Below are 20,222 nucleotides of genomic sequence, written 5' to 3' on the forward strand. Positions count from 1 at the left end.
GGTTCCTTGTTCAGGAGGCTCCTCCGGTGCATCGATGATAGCTTCTTGATGCAAATGGTGGATGAGCCAACTAGGAGGGGACCACTGATGGATCTTCCGCTTGCTACTAAGGAGGGTCTGGTTGAAGCAGTAAAGGGTGAGGACAGACTTGGCTGCAGCGACCGTGAGATCCTGGAGTTCAGGATCTTGTGTGGTAGGAACAGAATATCAAGCAAGACCACAACCCTGGACTTCAGCAGGGCCAACTTTGGCTTTTTCAAGCAATTGCTAGGGGAAATCCCATGGGACAGGGAACTAGAAGATAAAGGAGCCCAAAATAATTGGTTCATATTCGAGGACCACTTCTTCCAACCTCAAGATCACAGCATCCCAAACGGTAGGAAATCAAGAAAGGGAGCGAGGAGCGCCTCACAGTTAAATAGGGGACTGCTCGGCAAAGTCAAGATGCCATCTTGCTTTTGATTAGCAAAGTACTTGCAAACGACCTAAAATTTGCTCCCCCGTGCACGGAGCCGCCGGCCGCGTACGGCGCCTGACGCTGGGGTCGGGGAGGGTGCCTGAATATGCGAATACAGCCATGGTGTCACGCTAGCACCACACAGAAGTCCGCCTGACGCAAGATGCAACAGGACGAGACAATGAAGACAACCCCGGCACTCCCCACGAACACCCACGGCCCGCCGCCGCGGTTGTGGCCGGACCGGGCCGGGCCGGGCTAGGCCAGGCGCAGGGCAGAAGGCGGCTCCGCGCGCGGCGCGCACCGCCCTGCCGGCGGGCCCACGAGCGCCGGGCGGCGCGCGCTGCGGAAGTGGCGCGCAGCCGCGGGAGGCCTGCGGGAGCCGTCCCCGCCGCGCTGGCGGAGTCTTTAAGGTAGCAATGGTGCAGCTTTACAACTTGCACCCGTTCGGGTCGCAGCGAGTAGTGCCCTGCAAGCAAGAGCCGGCGCACTTCTGCTGCGGCCGCGATGTGCTGTTCGTGGCCAGCACGGCGGCCAGCTGCAGGGTAGAGGTCTTCGCCGTGCGCGACCAGGGCCTCTGTGAGCCTCTGGGCTCCTTCGCCACACTGGGTCCCGTGCTGCGCATGGCGCACAGCCAGGCAGGTCAGTGCCGTTCGCCAGTGGGTCCGGGCGTGCCCGGCTAGGGGCTGTTCGGAAGAGGCCCTACAGCTCCTCCGAGCGGAGGCGCTTCATCTGCTTTAGGCTGGGCCGGCGCTGTGGGAGGGTTAGGCCGGGCGGGAGCAGGGCCTGGCGCTGCCTCCCCGCCTCTGCCCAGCGCGGTCGCCTGGGCGCTGAGGGCGGGTTCAGGTGCCGCTCACTGGAGCGGGCTGTCAGCCCCGGTGGGGAAGCGCAGGGCCGGCCCTTGCTGAGGGGCTGGAAATGCTGCGGCTAGTCAGGAGCGCGGCCGGGACATTGGCTTTTCTGACAGGTTCCTCGCCCCGCCTGGAGCCTGTGTTCCTGCCCTTCGTTTTGATTTCAGAGTACAGGGCGGGTGGGCACTCCAGCCGGCCCCACGGCCCTTCATGAGTCTGTGACTTTCCCTCTTCAGAGAACAAAACATTTTCTCATTAATAAATATTTGGACACACACACTTTACTATCACAGCCCGTCTTGTGGGTTCGCTTAGGAGTTTGTCTGATCTAGAAGTCCTTATTTTTAATGGTATGTGAAGTATGGTCCACCTAGCAAAGGAACTTTGGGTTCCTTTATAGAAAAATACTGGTGAAAATACCTAACTTCGTGTAAAAATTGAGAATTAAGGTGTTCTTTGGAGTGTAGTACAGCAGGTAAAGATCTCAAAAACTCATCTGTTCTTTCATGATATATCCCTGTTGCTGCTGTCTTTTAAGGAGACTATCTGGTGACAATTGAAGAAAAAAGCAAAGCAACTTTCCTAAGGGCATATATGAACTGGAGATGCATGTCTGCAGGGAGCTCTCGTGTTTGTGTTCGGATGGTTGGTCACAAGATGGAAGAGTCATACAGTGAAACCTTAAAAGAACAGATGTCAATTGTGGAAATGCCACTTTCAGATCCTCCGCTGTGCATCTCCTGTTGCCCTGTAAGTGGAGACCTTCTTGTGGGCTGCAAAAATAAGCTAGTCATGTTCTGTTTGAAATACCTGGTCATGAACCAGAATTTGACTGTGTTAGACTTCGAACGCTCCTTAATTTTACACATGGATAATGTTACTCCTGCTGAAGTTGCATTTTGTGCCAGACATATAGCCGTAACAACAGAGCTGGATGTTCTCATCCTGAAACTGGAACTGGTCCAGCAAAGTGCAGAGGGGACAGAGCAGTGTGCACTAGAAAAGCCTGTGGATGGAGGTAAGTACAGGAATTAAATTTCTGGGAATCTGCTAACCAATTCCTGTTACTCTCAAAGCAGGCTCAAACAAGGTCATTGCCCTTCACAAAATATTTTCAGGTCATCTTAGTGCTATCAGCTGAATGTTCTAGTGCATGAAAAGTTATACCACCTGGAGGTAACACTTCAATGTGCCATCAGGCTGGGTGTCAAGGGGCTCTTCTCTGTTGTGCCCTGCAATTGGACAAGGGGTAATGGATATAAACTACAGCATAGGAGGTTCCACCTCAGCATGAGGAAGAACTTTTTCACTGTGAGGGTCACGGAATGCTGGAACAGGCTCCCCAGAGGGGTTGTGGAGTCTCCGTCTCTGGAGCCTTTCAAGACTCATCTGGATGTGTTCCTGTGTGACTTGCGCTAGATTCTATGGTCCTGCTCTGGCAGGCAGGTTGGACTTGATGATCTCTGGAGGTCCCTTCCAACCCCTAACATCCTGTGATCGTTCTACTGACACTTTCAGGATAATTCAAGCTCTACAGACATAGAATTAGGTCCCTGTTTTTGAGCACCACCATAGGCCAAATCAAAGTGATAGTAGCTGAGCGTGCTGTGCTCAGAAAAAAAACGATTCTGTCAGTGTCACTGCCCAAATACACATCCATGTCTCTTCAAAGGGGCAAGTGGGAGGTCAAATAGAAGAAGCATCTCATGGCCCTTGAAATGGAGCATGCATACTGGCTCACTTAAGAATGCTTCTGTGGCAATGCATATGCTTTTCTGTAACTAGTAGTAGGCTCAGAACTGCATAAACAAGGTGTCAGTAACTTATTCTATTCAGGGTAGAATCCTAGAAATCCTAGAAGGAGAGCTACTCAGTAGGTTTCATTACCATGTATTGCAAGAAATCAGTCCATACATAGTCAGTTTAGTTTAAGATAACACAGCTTTCTATCATAGCTGCCCTTCCCTTCTTAAGACTTCTTCAACCAAATGACCGCATTTATTGATGGCCAGTCATTTACAGCACAAGTTGCCCTGGACTTGCCTTGTAATGCCTTGGACTTGCCAGTTTACCTTTTAGAAGTCTTGATTTTTAGGTATTCAGACTATTGAGGCTTAACTGAAGGATTGTTCACATCTTCTAGCATAGCTCTTTTCAAAATCTGATGGTCTGAAGAAACCAGTGCTAGCTAGGTAGCTGTAATTGAAGTATTGAATTGCTATTGTGTCATATAAATTTCTTATTGCTAAATGGAATGGTTTGAACAATTAACACATCCTTTTCCTTGTGAAGGTCTAAAAGATGAAGGTCCTTCAAAAGATAACTTGCAGCTTGAATTAGATGAGTTCATCATATGCCAGAAGCCAGTGGAATTGCTTGGGGAAGAGTGTAAGCTGTGTGAGATACCCATCACACTGGAGTCCACAGAGTTACCTACTGAAGACACAAAGCACTTCCAAGTGCAGTATCTGCTTTTCAGGTATTACAAATGTGTTCCCTCCCTCCTTCATGGCTTAACTGACTACAAGAAACCAAAATGAGCTGTGGCTCATTTGAAAGAAAAATCCTGGTATGTTCACTTCTAGGGTTTGTGTAAGGGTGTGGTTTGTTGTTTGTTTCTTTTTCACTGAGGAAATAATGTGATACCAAAGAAAGCCCCTTTTTAAATGGAATCTTTTAGTTCAAAAGGATCTACAACAATTACCTAGTTCAACTCCCTGACCACTTCAGGGCTGACCCAGTGTTAAAGCATATTATTTAAGGGCTTTCCCAGATGCCTCTGAAACACTTGGGACATTGGCTATCTCTCCAGGAAACCTTTTCCAGTGTTTGACCACCCTCTCAGTAAAGTTTCCTGATGTCCATCCTGAATCTCCCCTGACTCTGCAGCTTTGAACATTCCCAGATGTCCTGACCCTGGATCCCAGGGAAATGAGCTCAGCACCTCCCTCTCCATGTCCCCTCCTCAGGAAGCCGTAGAGAGCAATGAGATCACCCCTCAGTCTCCTTCTCCCCAAACAAATCTAGAGTTGTCAGCTGTTCCTCACAGGACACATCTTTCACTGTCACTAGGTTGTTGTCCTCCTCTGGACATATTCAGGTACCTTTAACATGCTTCTTATAGAGTGAAGCTCAGAACTGCACAGGGTACTCATGTGTGGCCGCACCAGAGTGGAATACAGTGAGAGCAGCTGCTCAGACTGTTTGATGCATCCCAGCATGTGGTTTGCCTTCGTGGCTCCAAGGCACTGACTCCTCTTGAGTCTGCTGTCAGCCAACACAGCCTGATCCCTCTGCAGTGCTGCTCTCTGGCAATGCCTCTCCCAGTTTATTTATGCTTGTGCCCAGCATTGCTCTGTCATAGGTGCAGAACCCAGCACTTGGACTTGGTCCATTTCATGCTGTTGATGATGGCCCAGTGCTCCAATCTGTCCAGATCCCTCTGCAAGGTCTCTTGTCTCTCAAGATTCAGCCACACCTCCCAGTTTGGTATCATCAGCAAAGTTGCTGATGTTGCAGTCAACTCCTGTATCCAGGGAATTGATCAAAATATTGAACAGCACTGGCCCTGGGATTGAGCCCCAAGGAACACTGCTGGTGGCTGGCCACCAGCCAGATGTAGCCCCCTTCACCACAACCCTTAGAATGCTGCTGTCCAGCCAGTTCTTCCCCTAGTGTACCCCTAGAAGTAGCTCTACAAAAAAGTATTCCTCCTTTCTCCAGCTAACAAAGGAATTGACTGAGTTTCTCAAGCACTAAGAAACTTTATTAGTTATCAAAGACTTGAAACTTTGATCCAATACTGAGGAAGAACTGATGTGACAGCAGTGAATTCCAAAGCAAAGAAGGAAAAAGGGTGACACAAAGTAGGAAAGTAGGATTTGGGATCACAAAATCACAGAAACACCCAGGTTGGAAAAGACCCTGAGGATCACCAAGTCCAACTGATAACCCTACATGAATGGCACCATGTTACATGTAACTCAGTTAAATAAAAAAAGGGAGAAAAAACCCAAACTGAGGTTCAAATCAATTGCCACATGTCTTGCAGTGATCCCAAACGTTGACAGCAGAGAAAGGGGATTTTTGGTTGCAAGAACTCAAGCTGATGGTCTCTAGCTGTGCTACAATGCATTGCCATGCTAATTACAGTAGAGCAGGACTGCAGGTGGTTCTGAGTGTGAAAACATCAGCTCTGCCTATTACAGCTGGTGCTGTTTACTTGTCCAAAGTAGCTCATCATTTCTCACTCAAGTCCCATCTTGTTTTGGATTCTTTTCTCTAGACATTTTACACCTGACCAGTCGCCTTTTGGGTTCTGTGAGGAGACAAAGTTGCACTCTGTTCAGCTGCTCCCTGTGTACCAGACAGGTATATGGATATGAATGGATGCATTACAGCTTGTGTCACAGGAGACCTTGGAAATAAGGAGCTTTTCCTGTTTTATACTCTGTTTCTGTGTGATTTGGTTTTGAATTAAGGTCTTTCCTCCCTTTTCAATGATTTTAACCGAGCAGCTTCTATTAACAAAAAAATCTAAGTTTTTCCAAGGTCTGCATAAACTTTGAACTAATGTATCAATTCACCACACCAGAAGAAGACAACTAAAATCAGCTTTTATTAATTCTCTGGTGATTAATTTTACATCACAAAGCAGTCACTCTTTACATTGCATTAATAAAATTATTCTCAGTGTTGTAAGATACTAGGCTGCCTCTCATTAGTCAGCAGTGGAAACCAGACTAGTAAACCTTAATAATCATTAGCATAGAGGTTACCTTTCTGCCAGGCTTTAGTTAAGATTGCAGATTTTAGAGGTTCACTAATACTAGCTCAAGTCTCAACAGACTTGTGGCAAAACTTAATGCTGTATGGTATCAATCAGCTTTATTGACTGCTCACTCAGTTTGTTGTGCTTGGCTGTTTGCTGAGCACCAATGCCTCATTTAAGTTACAGCTGACTCAAGAGAATGAACTACTTGCTACTGAAGTCCACCTACCTTATGTTCTCTTGTGATTTCCAGCCTTTGAGCAGAGGGTGTGTAGAATCTGAACACAGCCTTTACCTGCTAAAGTGGCTTCACAGGTAAATTCTGCTGTTCCCAGCCTTCCTTTCTCTTAAGTGAGGACCTCTGTGTTGGTGTACTGCAGCTGCAGCTCTGGATGAACCTTCATCCCAGCTCACAAGCAGTTGTCTCAGATCAGGCTGCTCATTGAATCCATGGGTGCTTAGCTGTGCTGAATCTGCCAGGACTCTCAGATGCTGTTACATCTATAGAATCTCTCCACTCAGTGGTACATTTGTTAAAAACGCCTCCAAATGAGGTAAAGTGACATACAAATTTTTGATCTGTGTGCTGATCTGAGCTGCACACTGACCTTCATGCAGTTCTTTTTCTCTCCTCTAGCTACTAACAAAACCAGTCAGGTTTGATAGGCATCCAGTTGCAATTAGGCTTGCAAAGAGATTGCCAGGTTTTCATTTATGAGGTATATTAAATGCCTTTCTTATTCTTACATCCAGGAAGTTCTGTGACAGCCCATGAGGAAACTGAGAACAAGAGAGAACTGCTGAGTCTCTTCTGCTTTTTCTCTTTACCTCATGTTGGATATCTCTACTCTGTTGGAAATGTAGTAGAACTGATTTCAACTTACCAATATTCAGAGAAGTCAGAGCAGGCAGTTCTCACTCCACAGTTCCTGCATGTCATTACAAGGTACTATGTTTCTGGTTGTGCTGGCAGTATTTCTGCCTTTCTCTGTGCTGCTGCTTTTTCTTGGTTTATTATTTTTCTCCCCTCTTCTATGTCCATCTTTCCCTCCTGGAACTGTCTGGGTAGGCTCATGTAACATTGCAGCACAGGCTCCTGCCTAGGCTTTAAGGCCTATTTCTACAAAAGGAAAAGATGTGATTCTCTGTACTCTTGGCTACTTGATTTCTGTAAGTCATCTTTTTTCTTTTCCTTCATCATTTTGGTTTCTTCTTTCCCTCTAGTGAGAACCTACAGTGCTTCACAGTGCGGTGCAGTGCAGCAGCAGCTCGTGATGAGGATCCATATATTGATACAACTGTGAAGGTGCTCCTCTTGTTATCTTGAGGGCAGTAGTATGGCACTTATGCTGCCTTCTGAAACCCTGTTAGTTTCTATGGGCTGAACCAATAAAATAACACCCCAAATTATGAATATTTCAATTTGACCTATGGCATATTTTAGTTAAATAGTGCACAAATACCTCAGTGAAATAATCTATCAGAGCCATTTAAGATTCCAGACCATTATTAGAATGCTTTAAGAAACATCAAAAGCTATAAAATCGCTTAGAGTTTCAAGTAGATTCCATACTTTCCACAAAGATGATCCAAGGGCTGGAACACCTCTGCTGTGAGGACAGGCTGAGGGAGCCTAGGCAAGAGAAGACTCTGAGGGGACCTTAGAGCTGCCTTCCAATACCTGAAGGGATCCTACAGGAAGGCTGCAGAGGGACTTCTCATAAGGGTGTCTAGAGACAGGACAAGGAATGGTTTGAAGCTGAGGGAGAGTAGGTTTAGACTGGACCTTAGGAAGTAGTTCTTCAGTACAAGGGTGGTGAGACTCTGCCCAGGGCTGTGGCTGCCTCCTCCCTTGGGGTGTTTAAGGCCAGGTTGGATGAAGCCTTCAGCAGCCGAGTCTAGTTGAGAGATGTCCCTGCCCATAGTGGGGAGGTTGGAGTAGATGATCTCTGAGGTCCCTTCCAGCCTAAGCCATTCTCTGATTCTATGACCATCTGACACTAAAAACAGTCACTGTCTTTTTTAATTTCAAGTGCTTCACTTAAGCAAGAATCAAAATGCTCAGAACTGTGACACAGAGAATTTAACAGTGTGTAAAGGCAGCTCTAAGGTCCCCCTGGAGTCTTCTCTAGGCTTGAGCAACCCCAGCTCCCTCAGCCTATATTCATAGCAGAGGTGTTCCAGTCCTTGGATCATCATTTCCCTCCTCTGGACTCATTCCAAAAGCTCTGTCTCCTTCTTATGCTGGAGACTCCACAACTGGAGGCAGTATTTGAGGTGGACAAAGGTTAAATTGTTTTGTTTTGTTTTTTAGTACATCCTAACTGAAATCACAAACCACTTTTTTTTTTATAGGCTTGCCCACCTGTCACACTGGATGTCTGCACATTAAGAATGCAGCTTTTTATAGGACCAAGAGCCATCTGCCACTTCAAGAACCATATAATTCTTTTCACTAAGGCAGTCACAGAAGATATTACTGAAAGAAGAAAGCCTACAAGGAGGATGCTGTAAGGATTAGTGTCTTTTGGGGAGTTGGTGTTTATGGCTCTGTGTACAGGGCTGAATTTGTAGGTGTTGGAGTTGAAGAAAGGTTATTCTGTGGAAGAACTGTTTAATGCACAGGAACAGACCTCAGGCATACATTTCAGTTGTCATTCCTGTTGAAGCCTCCCCTCTGTGTTTCTGGACCCTGGGGCAAGGTCTCTTACCCCTCAGGCTGTACCATCCCTCTTCTCAGGGTGTGGCCTTGATTTGACTCTTAGTGATCTCCAGCTGGAATAGTAGTTTTCCTGTTCCTACTCCAACTTGCCCTTTCTCTGATGAGAATAGCCACACACAACACAATGTCTATTCCCATTGTGTTATCAGCCATTATAATTTAAATTCACAGCTTAGCTCTCAAGTATTTACAAGCCTGCATTTCAATTACCAAGGGGAGGGGGAGTTGGAGAGGGTGGCTACATAATGTTTGGACACTGATAACTTTTTTTTTTTCTCCCTAGTTCCAGGAAGGCTGACAGCATCAAATCCAGAACAAATTCTGAGTCAGAGCCTGGCTGGAATTTATATATTATAAACACTGTTTCAACAATTCAGCTTTACAGAGAAATGGTATTGCCCAGCTCCTGCTTTTGTTCTTTGGTGACTAAAAATAAGTACTGTTAATTAATCTCTGATGCATGCCCTTGCTGACTATACTGCAGTACCTTCCTGTGAACAGCCCATAACCCTCTTTCAGATGTTGTTGCTTCTGTATATTCCTGATTTTTCCAGCAGCCTAAGCATGTCTTGTGTCTGTTCTAGGTAGACTACAGCAGGACTTATGAAAACGTCAAAACTAAGAGTTGCATCCATCTGCTAAGTGAAGCTCACTTACTGGTCAGAGCAGCTCTCATGGACCCTTGTTTCCTTAACTCAGATGAGAAAGAAGAACTTCTGACAGCGTTCAGAGAAAGTTGTGCCTTCCTAGGAGACTGCTACAGCAGGTAGATTTTAGATCATGGAATAATGGAATCAGTAAGACTGGAAAAGACCTTTAAGATCATTGAGTCCAACTGTAACCCAGCTACCATGACCACTAAACCATATCCTGAAGCACCACATCTACAGCTTCTTGAACATCTCTAGGGATGGCGACTCCATCAACTGCCTGGGCAGCCTGCTCCAGCATCTTACCACACTCTCAGTAAAGTTCTTCCTCTCTCCTATGGAGACAGACTGAGAGAGCTGAGGCTGTTCTGGGCCCCTAAGTTCAAGAGAGATGTTGAGGTACTGGAACCTCAGAGAAGGGCAGTGAAGCTGGTGAGGGGCCTGGAACACAAGCCCTATGAGGAGAGGCTGAGGGAGCTGGGGGTGTTTAGCCTGGAGAAGAGAAGGCTCAGGGGTGACCTCATTGCTGTCTACAAGTACCTGAAGGGAGGTTGTAGCCAGGAGGGGTTTGGTCTCTTCTCCCAGGCAGCCAGCACCAGAACAAGAGGACACAGTCTCAAGCTGCGAGGTATAGGCTGGATGTGAGGAGGAAGCTCTTCACAGAGAGAGAGATTTGCTATTGGAATGGGCTGCCCAGGGGGGTGGTGGAGTCACTGTCCCTGGAGATGCTCAAGAGAAGACTGGATGAGGCACTTAGTACCATGGTCTGGTTGATTGGATAGGGCTGGGTGATAGGTTGGACTGGAGGAGCTTGGAGGTCTCTTCCAAACTGGTTGACTCTGTGATTCTATGTTCAGTCTGGAGAAGAGAAGGCTCCAAGGAGACCTTATTGTGGCCTTCCAGTATCTGAAGGGGGCTACAAGAAAGCTGGGGAGGGACTTTTTAGGATGTCAGGTAGTGATAGGAATGGGGGGAATGGAGCAAAACTAGAAATGGGTAGATTCAGATTGGATGTTAGAAGAAGTTTTCCACCATGAGGGTCATGAGACACTGGAACAGGTTGCCCAGGGAGGTGGTGGAAACCTCATCCCTGGAAGTCTTTAAGGCCAGGCTGGATGTGGCTTTGAGTAACCTGCTCCAGTGTGAGTGTCCCTGCCCATGGCAGGGGGGGTTGGAACTGGATGAGCCTTGAGGTCCCTTCCAGCCCTGACAATTCTGTGATTCTATGATTCCTAATGTCCAGTGTAAACCTCCCCTGGCACAAGTGAGCTTTTGTTTCCAATAATGTAACCTCAAAACAAAAATCCATCATTCTTTGCTGGGTTACACTAATATTTACATACATGTTGTAAAGCTATATGCATATATTTACTATATATATGTAAGTATATAATGTAAACCTTTAGGTTCTACAAAACCAGTTTGATCTAAGTAATTTCTTCAGCTCTTGGTTGTCTTTATTGCCACTGAACACAGAATTACAACATTACATTGATTATGGGCTATGCATTTGCAGGTATTGGTGTGCCTGCAGTTTTGTTTGATGTATTATTTTAGTTCTTCCAACCAGTGATGACAGAAGTGTTGCCCTTGGTTGTTTTGTCCTTTTTTATCCCCCTCCCTCTCTGTTGCTTTCAGGTTTGACACAAAGGATTACCACCTTGCTTTGCCATACTACAGAATGTCAGGTTTATCCATGGCTGAAGTTTTGAAGAGGCTGGTTTCAGAAGGTGATGAAATGCAGACCTACGAGAGAGGATTTGTATTTTACTTAACTCACTCTCTTAATGAAGACTTAAATGAAGAATTAAGTAAGGTAGGAACAAGTTTGGGTTTTTTTCTTAACTTATTGCTTTAGCTCTGTTTTTAAGAACTGTGTATCAAATTTTAATTTCATTTCCTTTGGAAGTGCTGAGTTGCTTGTAAAATTTTACAGTTGTTTTTCACGTGGGTTTTAGTTTCCTTTTATTGTTGACAAAACAGCAAGCAGCACTTGGGATGCTTGGGGCTGCTTTCATGATTTGGGTATCATGTTGCATGTTGATAATGATCTGGTTCCCACCTGCACACACAGACACTTCTCTTTCAGGAAAGCTCTGCCTCAAATTTATTCCATCCGACATTTCTATGACAAACCCACCTGTTTCTGAGTACTGACAAACTGTAAGGCTGCTAAAACAAATTCACTGTGGTGCTGGATGTTCTCCTAGCACCACAGAGTACAGGTTGAATCAGTGCCACTTAGAGAACCTTTTATCAGTAGAGAGGAAAGAGGCAGGAAAGGCATGTGAGCTAAGTTGGACTTGTTTGTTTTATTAACAACCAAACCACCCCAGCAATGCTTTCATATGCCATGGAATACTCTGTCTGGGAGGGTCTAAACTGTCAAGTGGCTTTTGTTTCAACAGGAATCAGCAAATAAAGTTCTCCAGATATTCCATCTTGCTGATCCTGTGCAGCTGCCTCATATCCTCTGCAGCACCTGCATGAGAAATGTGTCCCCTTTGACAGCTGTGAATTATCTTCAGAAAATAGAAAAGACTATGCCATCAGTGGTTCTGACACTTACTAAGGCTTTCATGGCTCTGAAAATGGGAGACCTGGTGATGTATGAACATGAGATGGACTCCTACAAGGAGGTAAAGTGTGATGGAAGTATGCAAAGCCCAAGTCAGTGGCTTTGGCTTGTAGTTCTCACCACTCCCATGGTGGTGAGACTCTGGAATAGGTTGCCCAGGGAAGCTGTGGCTGCTTCCTCCCTTGGGGTGTTTAAGGCCAGGTTGGATGAGGCCTTGAGCAGCTGAGTCTAGTTGAGAGGTGTCCCTGCCTGTGGTGGGGAGGTTGGAATAGATGATCTCTGAGGGCCCTTCCAGCCTAAGCCATTCTGTGATTCTATGATAGTTGAATTTTACAGTAAAAAAAACCCTAACAATACCTTCAGTCACTCCTCTTCCTCTCAATATGCTGTGTAGGCTTCACTGAATGTCTGCATGAGGCTCAGCAGGGCTCTGGGCAAACTGATCTAGTTGAGGATGCCCCTGCTTACTGCAGAGGGGGTTGGACTAGATGACCTTTGGAAGTCCCTTCCAACCATTCTATGACTGTGAACAATAGCATGGAGGGCTGGCATACACTGGGACTGGGCAGTTTACCCTTAGTCTTATCTTGTCAAAGCATTACTAAATAAGCAGAAGTTTTGAAGCTGGTAAATATAACTTTTGGATGAATTAGATGCTGCTTTCTGGGGTGTAACAAGGTCTGCAGAGCCAGCGCTCTTCAACAGCATGGCAGGATTGTATAACAGCATTTTTACACTACCTGACCCCCTACCCAATCAGGACCCTGTGGGTTGAGGCAAGGACAGTTTAATAGAGCAACACCAAGAGGAAAAGAAGAACAGTAATAACACTGATGGTAATGAAGTAACAGGTAATGTGTGTGATGCTGGACAAGCAACTCACTGCCCCAAGCAGCAGGCCCCACCTTTCCTCCCCAGCCAGCCCTCCCCTTATCTAGCAGGTAGCAAATACCCCAATGGCTGGTCCAGCTGGGTGTGCCCCTTCCAGCCTCTTGTGAAAATCAACCCTATCCTAGCCACACCTGGGGCACTCAGGTGCACAGAGCCTTCAGGTTTCACCAGCCTGTGCCCCTCAGTGCTTGGGCAAAGGGTCTGTGGTGTGGGAGTCGCTGCTCTGGCAGAGGGTTTAGAGCTTGCTCTCTGCAGAGCTGTTCTGGCCATTGTAGAAAGGGTTTCATTGCCTTCCCTGACTTGCCTTCGTTTCATCTTTCTAAACTTGACTGCCTGAGGAAGTGCTGAGTCAGATCATGTGTGGTTTGAGTTCTTCACCTGATTTACATCTGGCTCTTTGTAGACAGTGCTGGCCTGTGGCTTCGCCGGGCAGCCGAAGCTCCTGATGCAGCGTAAGGAAGGAGTTGTTACACCAACAGAGTTTGCTGTTCACCTGAAGGAGGTGCAGCCTGGTTTACTGGTGGCTGCCACTGTGGCTTTACATGAGAACAGCAAAATTGAACTGGAAGAAGCAGATACCTTCTTCAAGGTTGGTGTGTGATCATTTTTTGGTTCTAGTTTTCTCATAGTGATGTTGATAGGGGTAAGCAAAGCAGTCTCAGTTGCTCCTTCACTCACATTTCAGCATTCTAGTCACTAGAAAAGTAGAAACTGGATGTTCTGTAAAGAAATACTGGTTAAATCAAGAAAAAATAAAATACAAATCCATGAAGTTCTTTGTTTTGAGCCTGTCATTTGAATGGAGAATACCCTGATCTCAGAGATCTTTCAGTGGCTTCCTAAAGCTACTGAATTTAACAGAATTTAACAGATAAGTCAATTCCAAAAGCTCCTTTTGAAGAAATCATTAGGATTGAAACATACTTCTAAAGAATCAGATTTAAATTTGAAGGTATATAATGTTCTGTGTAAACTGCTGGAAGCAGAGTGGATCTTTGCAATTTATAAGAAGACAGATAAATAGAATAGTTCTTTCTAGTGTCAAGATTTCTTTATTTAGACTGGAAATAGACAAACCTTTTTTCTCTACAAGAAATAACATGGTTTGGATTAAAACAGTGTATTCTTCAATGTAGCTATGGTGCAGTCTTGTATCTGTTACTGTGAAGGGCCTGTATCAGAAATACTAAGTCATGAAATGCAAATCAGAGCAAGTGGTGCTGTTTAAAGCCAGTTGGAAACCAGGTTAAATCCTTTTCACTGACGCACCAGACCTTCAAGTATCTCCCTTGTGGGTCCTACCATTATGCCCAACTGAGCTACACAACATCTCTTCATGACCTTCAGATTCTTCTCTTGAAGACACCTGCTTAGCTATTACCATACCTAAAAGTCCTTCAAATCAGTAGTCTGTAATTAATTGCTGACAGTCTCCTGATGTTTCTGGCAGTGGAGTAAATTTTGGAGGAAGAAATCAAATCTATTGTTTAGAATTTATCACAGTAAAATCATTCCCTGAACTTTATATTTTGCCTGACACTGCATTATGTAGAATCCCATGCATTAAAAATACATCAGGACAAAAAAGGAACCAAAACTGTTCCTCCTTCTCTACTAATAATTAGCACAGTCTCTGCTAACTTGCTGTCCTCTAACATTTTTGTTCCCAGATACTGTGTAGTAACAGTGAAAACACTGTTCCTCAGCTCTTGATGGATTTTTGGGAAGCTCTTCTTGTAGTATGCTCTCAGGAAGAAGTACTTCAGGAGCTTTTATTGAGGGTTACTTCTCAGTATGTTTGGAGAATATCGAAGCAGCAACTTCCTGAGACTAAGCCATTGAAAACAGCAGAGGATCTGGTACGTAGAACACTCAGAGGAAGCTTTATAACTGCATTATCCCTTCAAAATCTATCCAAACACTTCTAATTCTGGGCACTTTACCTCTTAAAAGAAGCAAGACTGAAAGCAAATAAGGCAATGCAAGAAAAACATCTGATCTTATCAGATGGATATTGCTATCCATTCCAACAGGAATGGATAGGAATATGGGGCTAAAATGAAACAATGAGAATTTGTCAGGTGTAGTGTTTGCAATCTTAGAAAGCTGACAAAGTGAGGAAAATGTGTGACTGATGAATTTCAAAGGATTCTCTATGGGAATCTGAAAGACAGCATTAAAGAGAAGTTCCCAGTTTGTTTGTTGTTAAGCTGTATGAATCAGCAGGAAGAGTAGCTGCTTTTGCAAACTATGCTATTTGAGAGTAAAATTTTCTTCCCTTGTGGTGGTTCTCACATGGAACTGTCACTAACAGAAATATTTCTTTTATTGCAACTCAATTCTTATATAGATAAACTCCTGTAAACATTATGGACTGATTTTCCCATGGATAACTTCCATAATGTCAGTGGGATCTCCATCTGATAAAGATTACCATGAAGATATCTCAAAACTACAGGTATGAAACTCTTCATCTTACTCATTACAGCTTAGTCCCATTCTGCAGATGTTCCTGTATGTATGAACAACTTTCTCTAGCAGGCTACCCTCCTCCTTCCATCCCAGGTTATCCATATTGAAATGATGGAACCAAAAAATACTGAAGCAATATGAAAATTATAACAATGATACTTAAATTTTCAGTCCACTCAAAACTTGCTTTCTCAGTTTTCAGTACCATTTATTAAAGAAAGTATTGCTGTGAAGAAAGGGACTTTTTGGGGCTGGTGGATGAGAAGCTCAGTATGAGCTGACAGTGTGCACTTGCAGCCCAGAAAGCCAACCACATCCTGGGCTGCATCGAGAGAAGTGTAGCCAGGAGGTCCAGGGAGGTGATTCTCCCCCTCTACACCACTCTGGTGAGACCCCACCTGGAATACTGTGTCCAGTTATGGAGCCTCGATTACAGGAAAGATCTGGAGGTGCTGGAATGTGCCCAGAGAAGGGCCACAAGGATGAGCAGAGGGCTGGAGCTGCTCTCCTATGAGGACATGCTGAGACTGTTGGGATTGTTCAGTCTGGAGATGAGAAGGCTCCAAGGAGACCTTATTGTGGCCTTCCAGTATCTGAAGGGGGCTACAAGAAAGCTGGGGAGGAAATTTTTAGGATGTCAGGGAGTGATGGGACTCAGAGGAATGGATCCAAGCTAGAGGAGAGGAGATTAGATTAGATGTTAAGAAGTTCTTCCCCATGAGGGTAGTGAGAGACTGGCACAGGTTGCCCAGGGAAGCGGTGGAAGCCTCATCCCTGGAAGTCTTGAACGCCAGGCTAGATGTGGCTCTGAGCAACCTGGTGATCTAGTGTGAGGTGTCCCTGCCCTTGGCCAGGGGGGTTGGGACTAGATAATCCTTGAGGTCCCTTTCAAACCTGACAGTTCTATGATTCCTAATGTCCAATGTAAACCTCCCCCGGCACAAGTGAGCTTTTGTTTCCAATAATGTAACCTCAAAACAAAAATCCATCATTCTTTGCTGGTTTGCCCTGATATTTACATACATGTTGTAAAGCTATATGCATATATTTACTGTATATATGTAAATATATAATGTAAACCTTTAGGTTCTACAAAACCAGCTTGATCTAAGTAATTTCTTCAGCTCTTGGTTGTCTTTATTGTCACTGAACACAGAATACAACATTACATTGACAATTACATTACATTGACATTGGCAGGGGGGGTTGGAACTGGATGATCCTTGAGGTTCTTTCCAACCCTGACAGTTCTATGATTTCAGAACTATTCCAGTAAGTAAGGGCTTCTTTTCTGAGGTTTTGGTTAGCATGTTTTTGGCAAAGTTTGTCTTAAACCTCAACCATACTTCTTTTTCTTCTTCAGTCTCTTTTGTGTAGTCAGTCAATCGATATAGCTTCAGCTCTGCCTCTCTTGGAGCCTCTGTCAGAGGCAGGCAGCATCGGCCTGGCCGTCCGTGTTCTCTGCAGCACTCGCCTAGGCCAGCACGAGCAGGCCCTTGACCAGCTTCTCAGAGGGAGCCCTGCTGCAGCTGTGCTGTACGCTCAGCATGAGCTGAAAGACGAGAGGAGGGTGAGCTACTTTCATTGCAGTTATTCAGTATTTCTGGAGGTTTGTCCTAACCAAAATGCTTTTGTGTACAGATGGACTCAGGATGGATCAAGTATCCAAGCTTTCAAAGTAAATTATTTGGCTTGCTTTGAACCTCTTGCTAGGCATTTAAATTTCCTAACTAATCCCCACTAATTTTAATTATTTTTTCACCCATTTTCTTCTGTGACTTCTTGTATTCACCCTAGGAAATTTAAAGCATGGCATTTGCAGATGGCAGAGTGCCTCACCAAAGGGAGTAGAACTCTTTCTTCTTCTCCTGTAAATCAAAACCCAGCTAGTTTCTCACTAATCAGTGTTCTAAATATTTTGGCAGTGTTGTATAACATGAAAAGTTAGTGGTAAGATAACTTATAAGAGAATATAGTCTTTCAAATGAAAATCACACACAAGTGCTATTTGTGCAACATATTCTGACCTTATGACATCAGAATGCTACTAGTGCTCTAATGGAAAGATTATGTTCTCTATGTCCCATGTTCCCTTAGGCCTCTATGCAGTTTTAATTTTGGAACTGAAAGTCTACTTCCATTGCCCATCACAGCTGTTTTGCTGGCTAGAAGGAGCAAAGGTGATCCTCTGCCAGATGGACATACTAGAACTCTGGTCAAAAAACAGAGCTGTGCTTTTTATTCAAATCTGAAATAGTTTCTTTGATTGTTCCCAGGTTAGCTATAGGATTGAATGTAAGGCTGCAATACAGAATCAGAACACAGGTGGAAAAAAGAGTTACCACATTTTAAATAAGGAAAGAAATCCTTTTCCCTCTCTCTCTAGTCTTGCCAACAAAATTACACACAATACACAGCTCACTCTTAGAGTTGGTGGGAGTAGACAGATGAGGTCTGGAGACAGAGCAGCCTTCTTGTAATGCTAGTAACACTTTGCATGGAGCTGTTTGGAGGGAAGAAGAACTTCATCTTCTGCCTGTATCAGTCTTGCTAATTCTGTGACTTTTTCTGCTTTGATGTGTAGAGGCTGTAGAGGGCACTGTATAAAATTTTTCATGTAGAAAAAGATGGAGCTGCAAACTCACCAATGCAACCTGTGCAAAATGTCAGCATTTCAAAGCATGGCATAATTACTGAGTTCATTGTGACCTACCTCTATCTGTACACCTCTGAGCTTAGATCAGTGTATTTTTAGCAGGTCTTTCATACTCTTTCATTGCAGTCCTTGTTAATGTACACTTCTGCTGTGGGTTTTTGTGGATTAGGCCATGTGGTGGAACAAGCTGCTTCCTGAACTTTGCAAGAAAGCCAGACTCCTTGGAACTGATTGCCCCGTTCTTATCTCAGCACTGAAAGGTAAATCAGTTGATTGCAACTCAACTCCTGTTTATGTCATTCTAAACACTAAGGCTAAGGAGTACTGGTGTGATAACACAGACAAAGAAAAGGGGGACTTTTTCCACAGTGAAAGCTAATGCAGCTCAGCAGCCTTGCAACGGATTCTGCAGCGTACAGGCTGCTGCCTCTTTTGTATTGAAGGCAGTTAAAGTGTTGGAAAGGAATTGTTTCTGTGTCAGTCAAGGACAGGCACCACTAGAAAGACTTACTGACTAGAACTAACAATAATTAGTTTGTTTTTTTTTCTAGGCTAAGTAACTGTATGGTTCGAGGCAATGACAGTTATTGTTGATAAGCCAGTGAACGTTTAAGTGTGTTGATGATTACCAGTAGGTGTTTAAGTGATTAGGTTATAGACTGAGAAACACAGAACCTGTCTCTCTAGGAGTGTAGAGAAATCAGCCCTGGTAGGTGATGTAATCCTGTTGTTAGGCAATAATATTGTGTAAAGCTGAGGGGCCAGTGTGTTTGTTTTGCCAGACCAAGGAGACTGACTAAAGCACATAGACATAATGTGCATTTTAATTGCCAGTGTAACACCTGAGAGCAGCATCCTAGGGCTGCATTCTGCATCAACTTCCAGTTTCTTTTTGAAACTGTTTTCATGCAGTAACTGTGCTGTAATAGCGTAACACCACCTTGGTCTGAGAAGCTGCTTATGCTGCTTCCTTTGCCCTGATACAAACCATGTGAAGCACTAGATCAGACTTCATAAGCATCAGTGCCACAGGTGGAACTGAGGAGTTGAGCTGGAGATGTGGTTTTCATCTAAGACTCAACTGCAGTTTACTTTTGAGATTTCTTGTAGTTGTATTTGCTCCCAACTGGGTGTGTCTCAAATTTCATCCCAGTTGAAACATTCAGATAATGTGATGACTTCAGTTACTAATTACACTGGTAATGGATTTTTTAATGTCTTTGTTCTAACCCCAAAATCCCTAACCAAGATTTTCTCCCCTGCTCTGAGCAGAAACTTTATCAGTTGTTGCAACAGAACTTGAATTAAGGGATTTCCTCAGCCTTCTACCAGAGGATGGAGCTGCAGCATTTTTCCTGCCACATCTTCTTCACTGCAGTCAGAGAAAGCTGCTCACCTGAACCAACAGTTGGGCTCCACTTAGGTCATTTTGCATCCAAGACATTGCCTTGAATTACAGCTGGCCAGGCTGCTCTGCCCTGTTAATTACACACCCACACAAGTCTTACACTGAAAATCTTTCCATGTAGCAATCCAAAATGAAAAGGCCATAAATGAAAGAGAAATGCAAGTGTCCCAAGGGGAACAGAAGATGGAGACTGCTGCTTGCTTGATTTTGTTTTCTTTTTTCTCCTGTTGCATTCAGGCAATGTTGTGAGTATTCGAAGTATCAGTAGGCTGAAAATCCAGTTGAAAACTCTTTTTTTTTTTTTTTTTTTTTTTTTTGTAAGCATCTCAGGTACTTGTGTATGTGTATACTGATGATTGTTGTCTGTCTTTGTCAGAAAACATCCTTCTGTTCCTTCAGCTGGAGGTCAGTTATAATAAACTATCACAGTATTTATTACTTGCTTATGAATGCAGTTTGCTTTTTGAGAGTGTACCACAAACAGAAGAGTGACTCCACAAGCCTGTAGCCATCTAAAGGTGTAATTAGCTGACACTGACTCTTATCAAATCTGTTTTCACTGAAGTTGTAGCAGTTACCTAAACCTGCAGAAATCATCAGAAGAGATCATCTACACTGCAAATAAAATGTATTTAAAAAAGAGAGACAAATTAAAAACAGTTGAATAGTTTAACTTACGCATATAGCATTATGTGCCTGGGATTGCCCTGACCCAGATGCAGGACCTTGTACTTTGCCAACCAAAAGTGGCAACCAAATTCCTATT

The 20,222-nt window shown here is 44.3% G+C and overlaps 1 protein-coding gene across 3 annotated transcripts; it reads left to right on the forward strand.

The window, feature by feature from the left end:
- The first annotated feature begins 876 nt into the window (after positions 1-876).
- On the forward strand, positions 877-19,719 carry HPS3 (HPS3 biogenesis of lysosomal organelles complex 2 subunit 1). Of its 3 annotated transcripts, none has more exons than XM_054386033.1 (17): positions 877-1,099; positions 1,847-2,326; positions 3,601-3,787; positions 5,594-5,679; positions 6,833-7,025; positions 7,304-7,385; positions 8,435-8,589; positions 9,085-9,193; positions 9,386-9,567; positions 11,090-11,267; positions 11,860-12,090; positions 13,324-13,509; positions 14,591-14,779; positions 15,271-15,378; positions 16,756-16,962; positions 18,218-18,308; positions 19,321-19,719. In XM_054386033.1, the coding sequence occupies exons 1-17, from the start codon at positions 877-879 to the stop codon at positions 19,446-19,448; spliced, it is 3,015 nt and encodes a 1,004-aa protein (XP_054242008.1). In that variant the 3' UTR covers positions 19,449-19,719. The 3 variants fall into 3 exon arrangements, with proteins under 3 accessions (XP_054242008.1, XP_054242009.1, XP_054242010.1); XM_054386034.1 differs by having other exon boundaries at positions 3,610-3,787; XM_054386035.1 differs by lacking the exon at positions 1,847-2,326 and having other exon boundaries at positions 3,616-3,787.
- Positions 19,720-20,222: the final 503 nt, after the last annotated feature.

The sequence above is a fragment of the Indicator indicator genome, chromosome 13 (genome assembly GCF_027791375.1).
Source record: "Indicator indicator isolate 239-I01 chromosome 13, UM_Iind_1.1, whole genome shotgun sequence".
Classification (NCBI taxonomy): domain Eukaryota; kingdom Metazoa; phylum Chordata; class Aves; order Piciformes; family Indicatoridae; genus Indicator; species Indicator indicator.

Excerpts from the sequence above, each read along its gene's own strand:
- HPS3 (XM_054386033.1), top strand. The coding sequence starts at position 877 with ATGGTGCAGCTTTACAACTTGCACCCGTTCGGGTCGCAGCGAGTAGTG. Across the intron at positions 5,680-6,832 it reads GCTCCCTGTGTACCAGACAG|GAAGTTCTGTGACAGCCCAT; the intron begins GTATATGGATAT and ends TCTTACATCCAG. Across the intron at positions 13,510-14,590 it reads AAGCAGATACCTTCTTCAAG|ATACTGTGTAGTAACAGTGA; the intron begins GTTGGTGTGTGA and ends TTTTGTTCCCAG.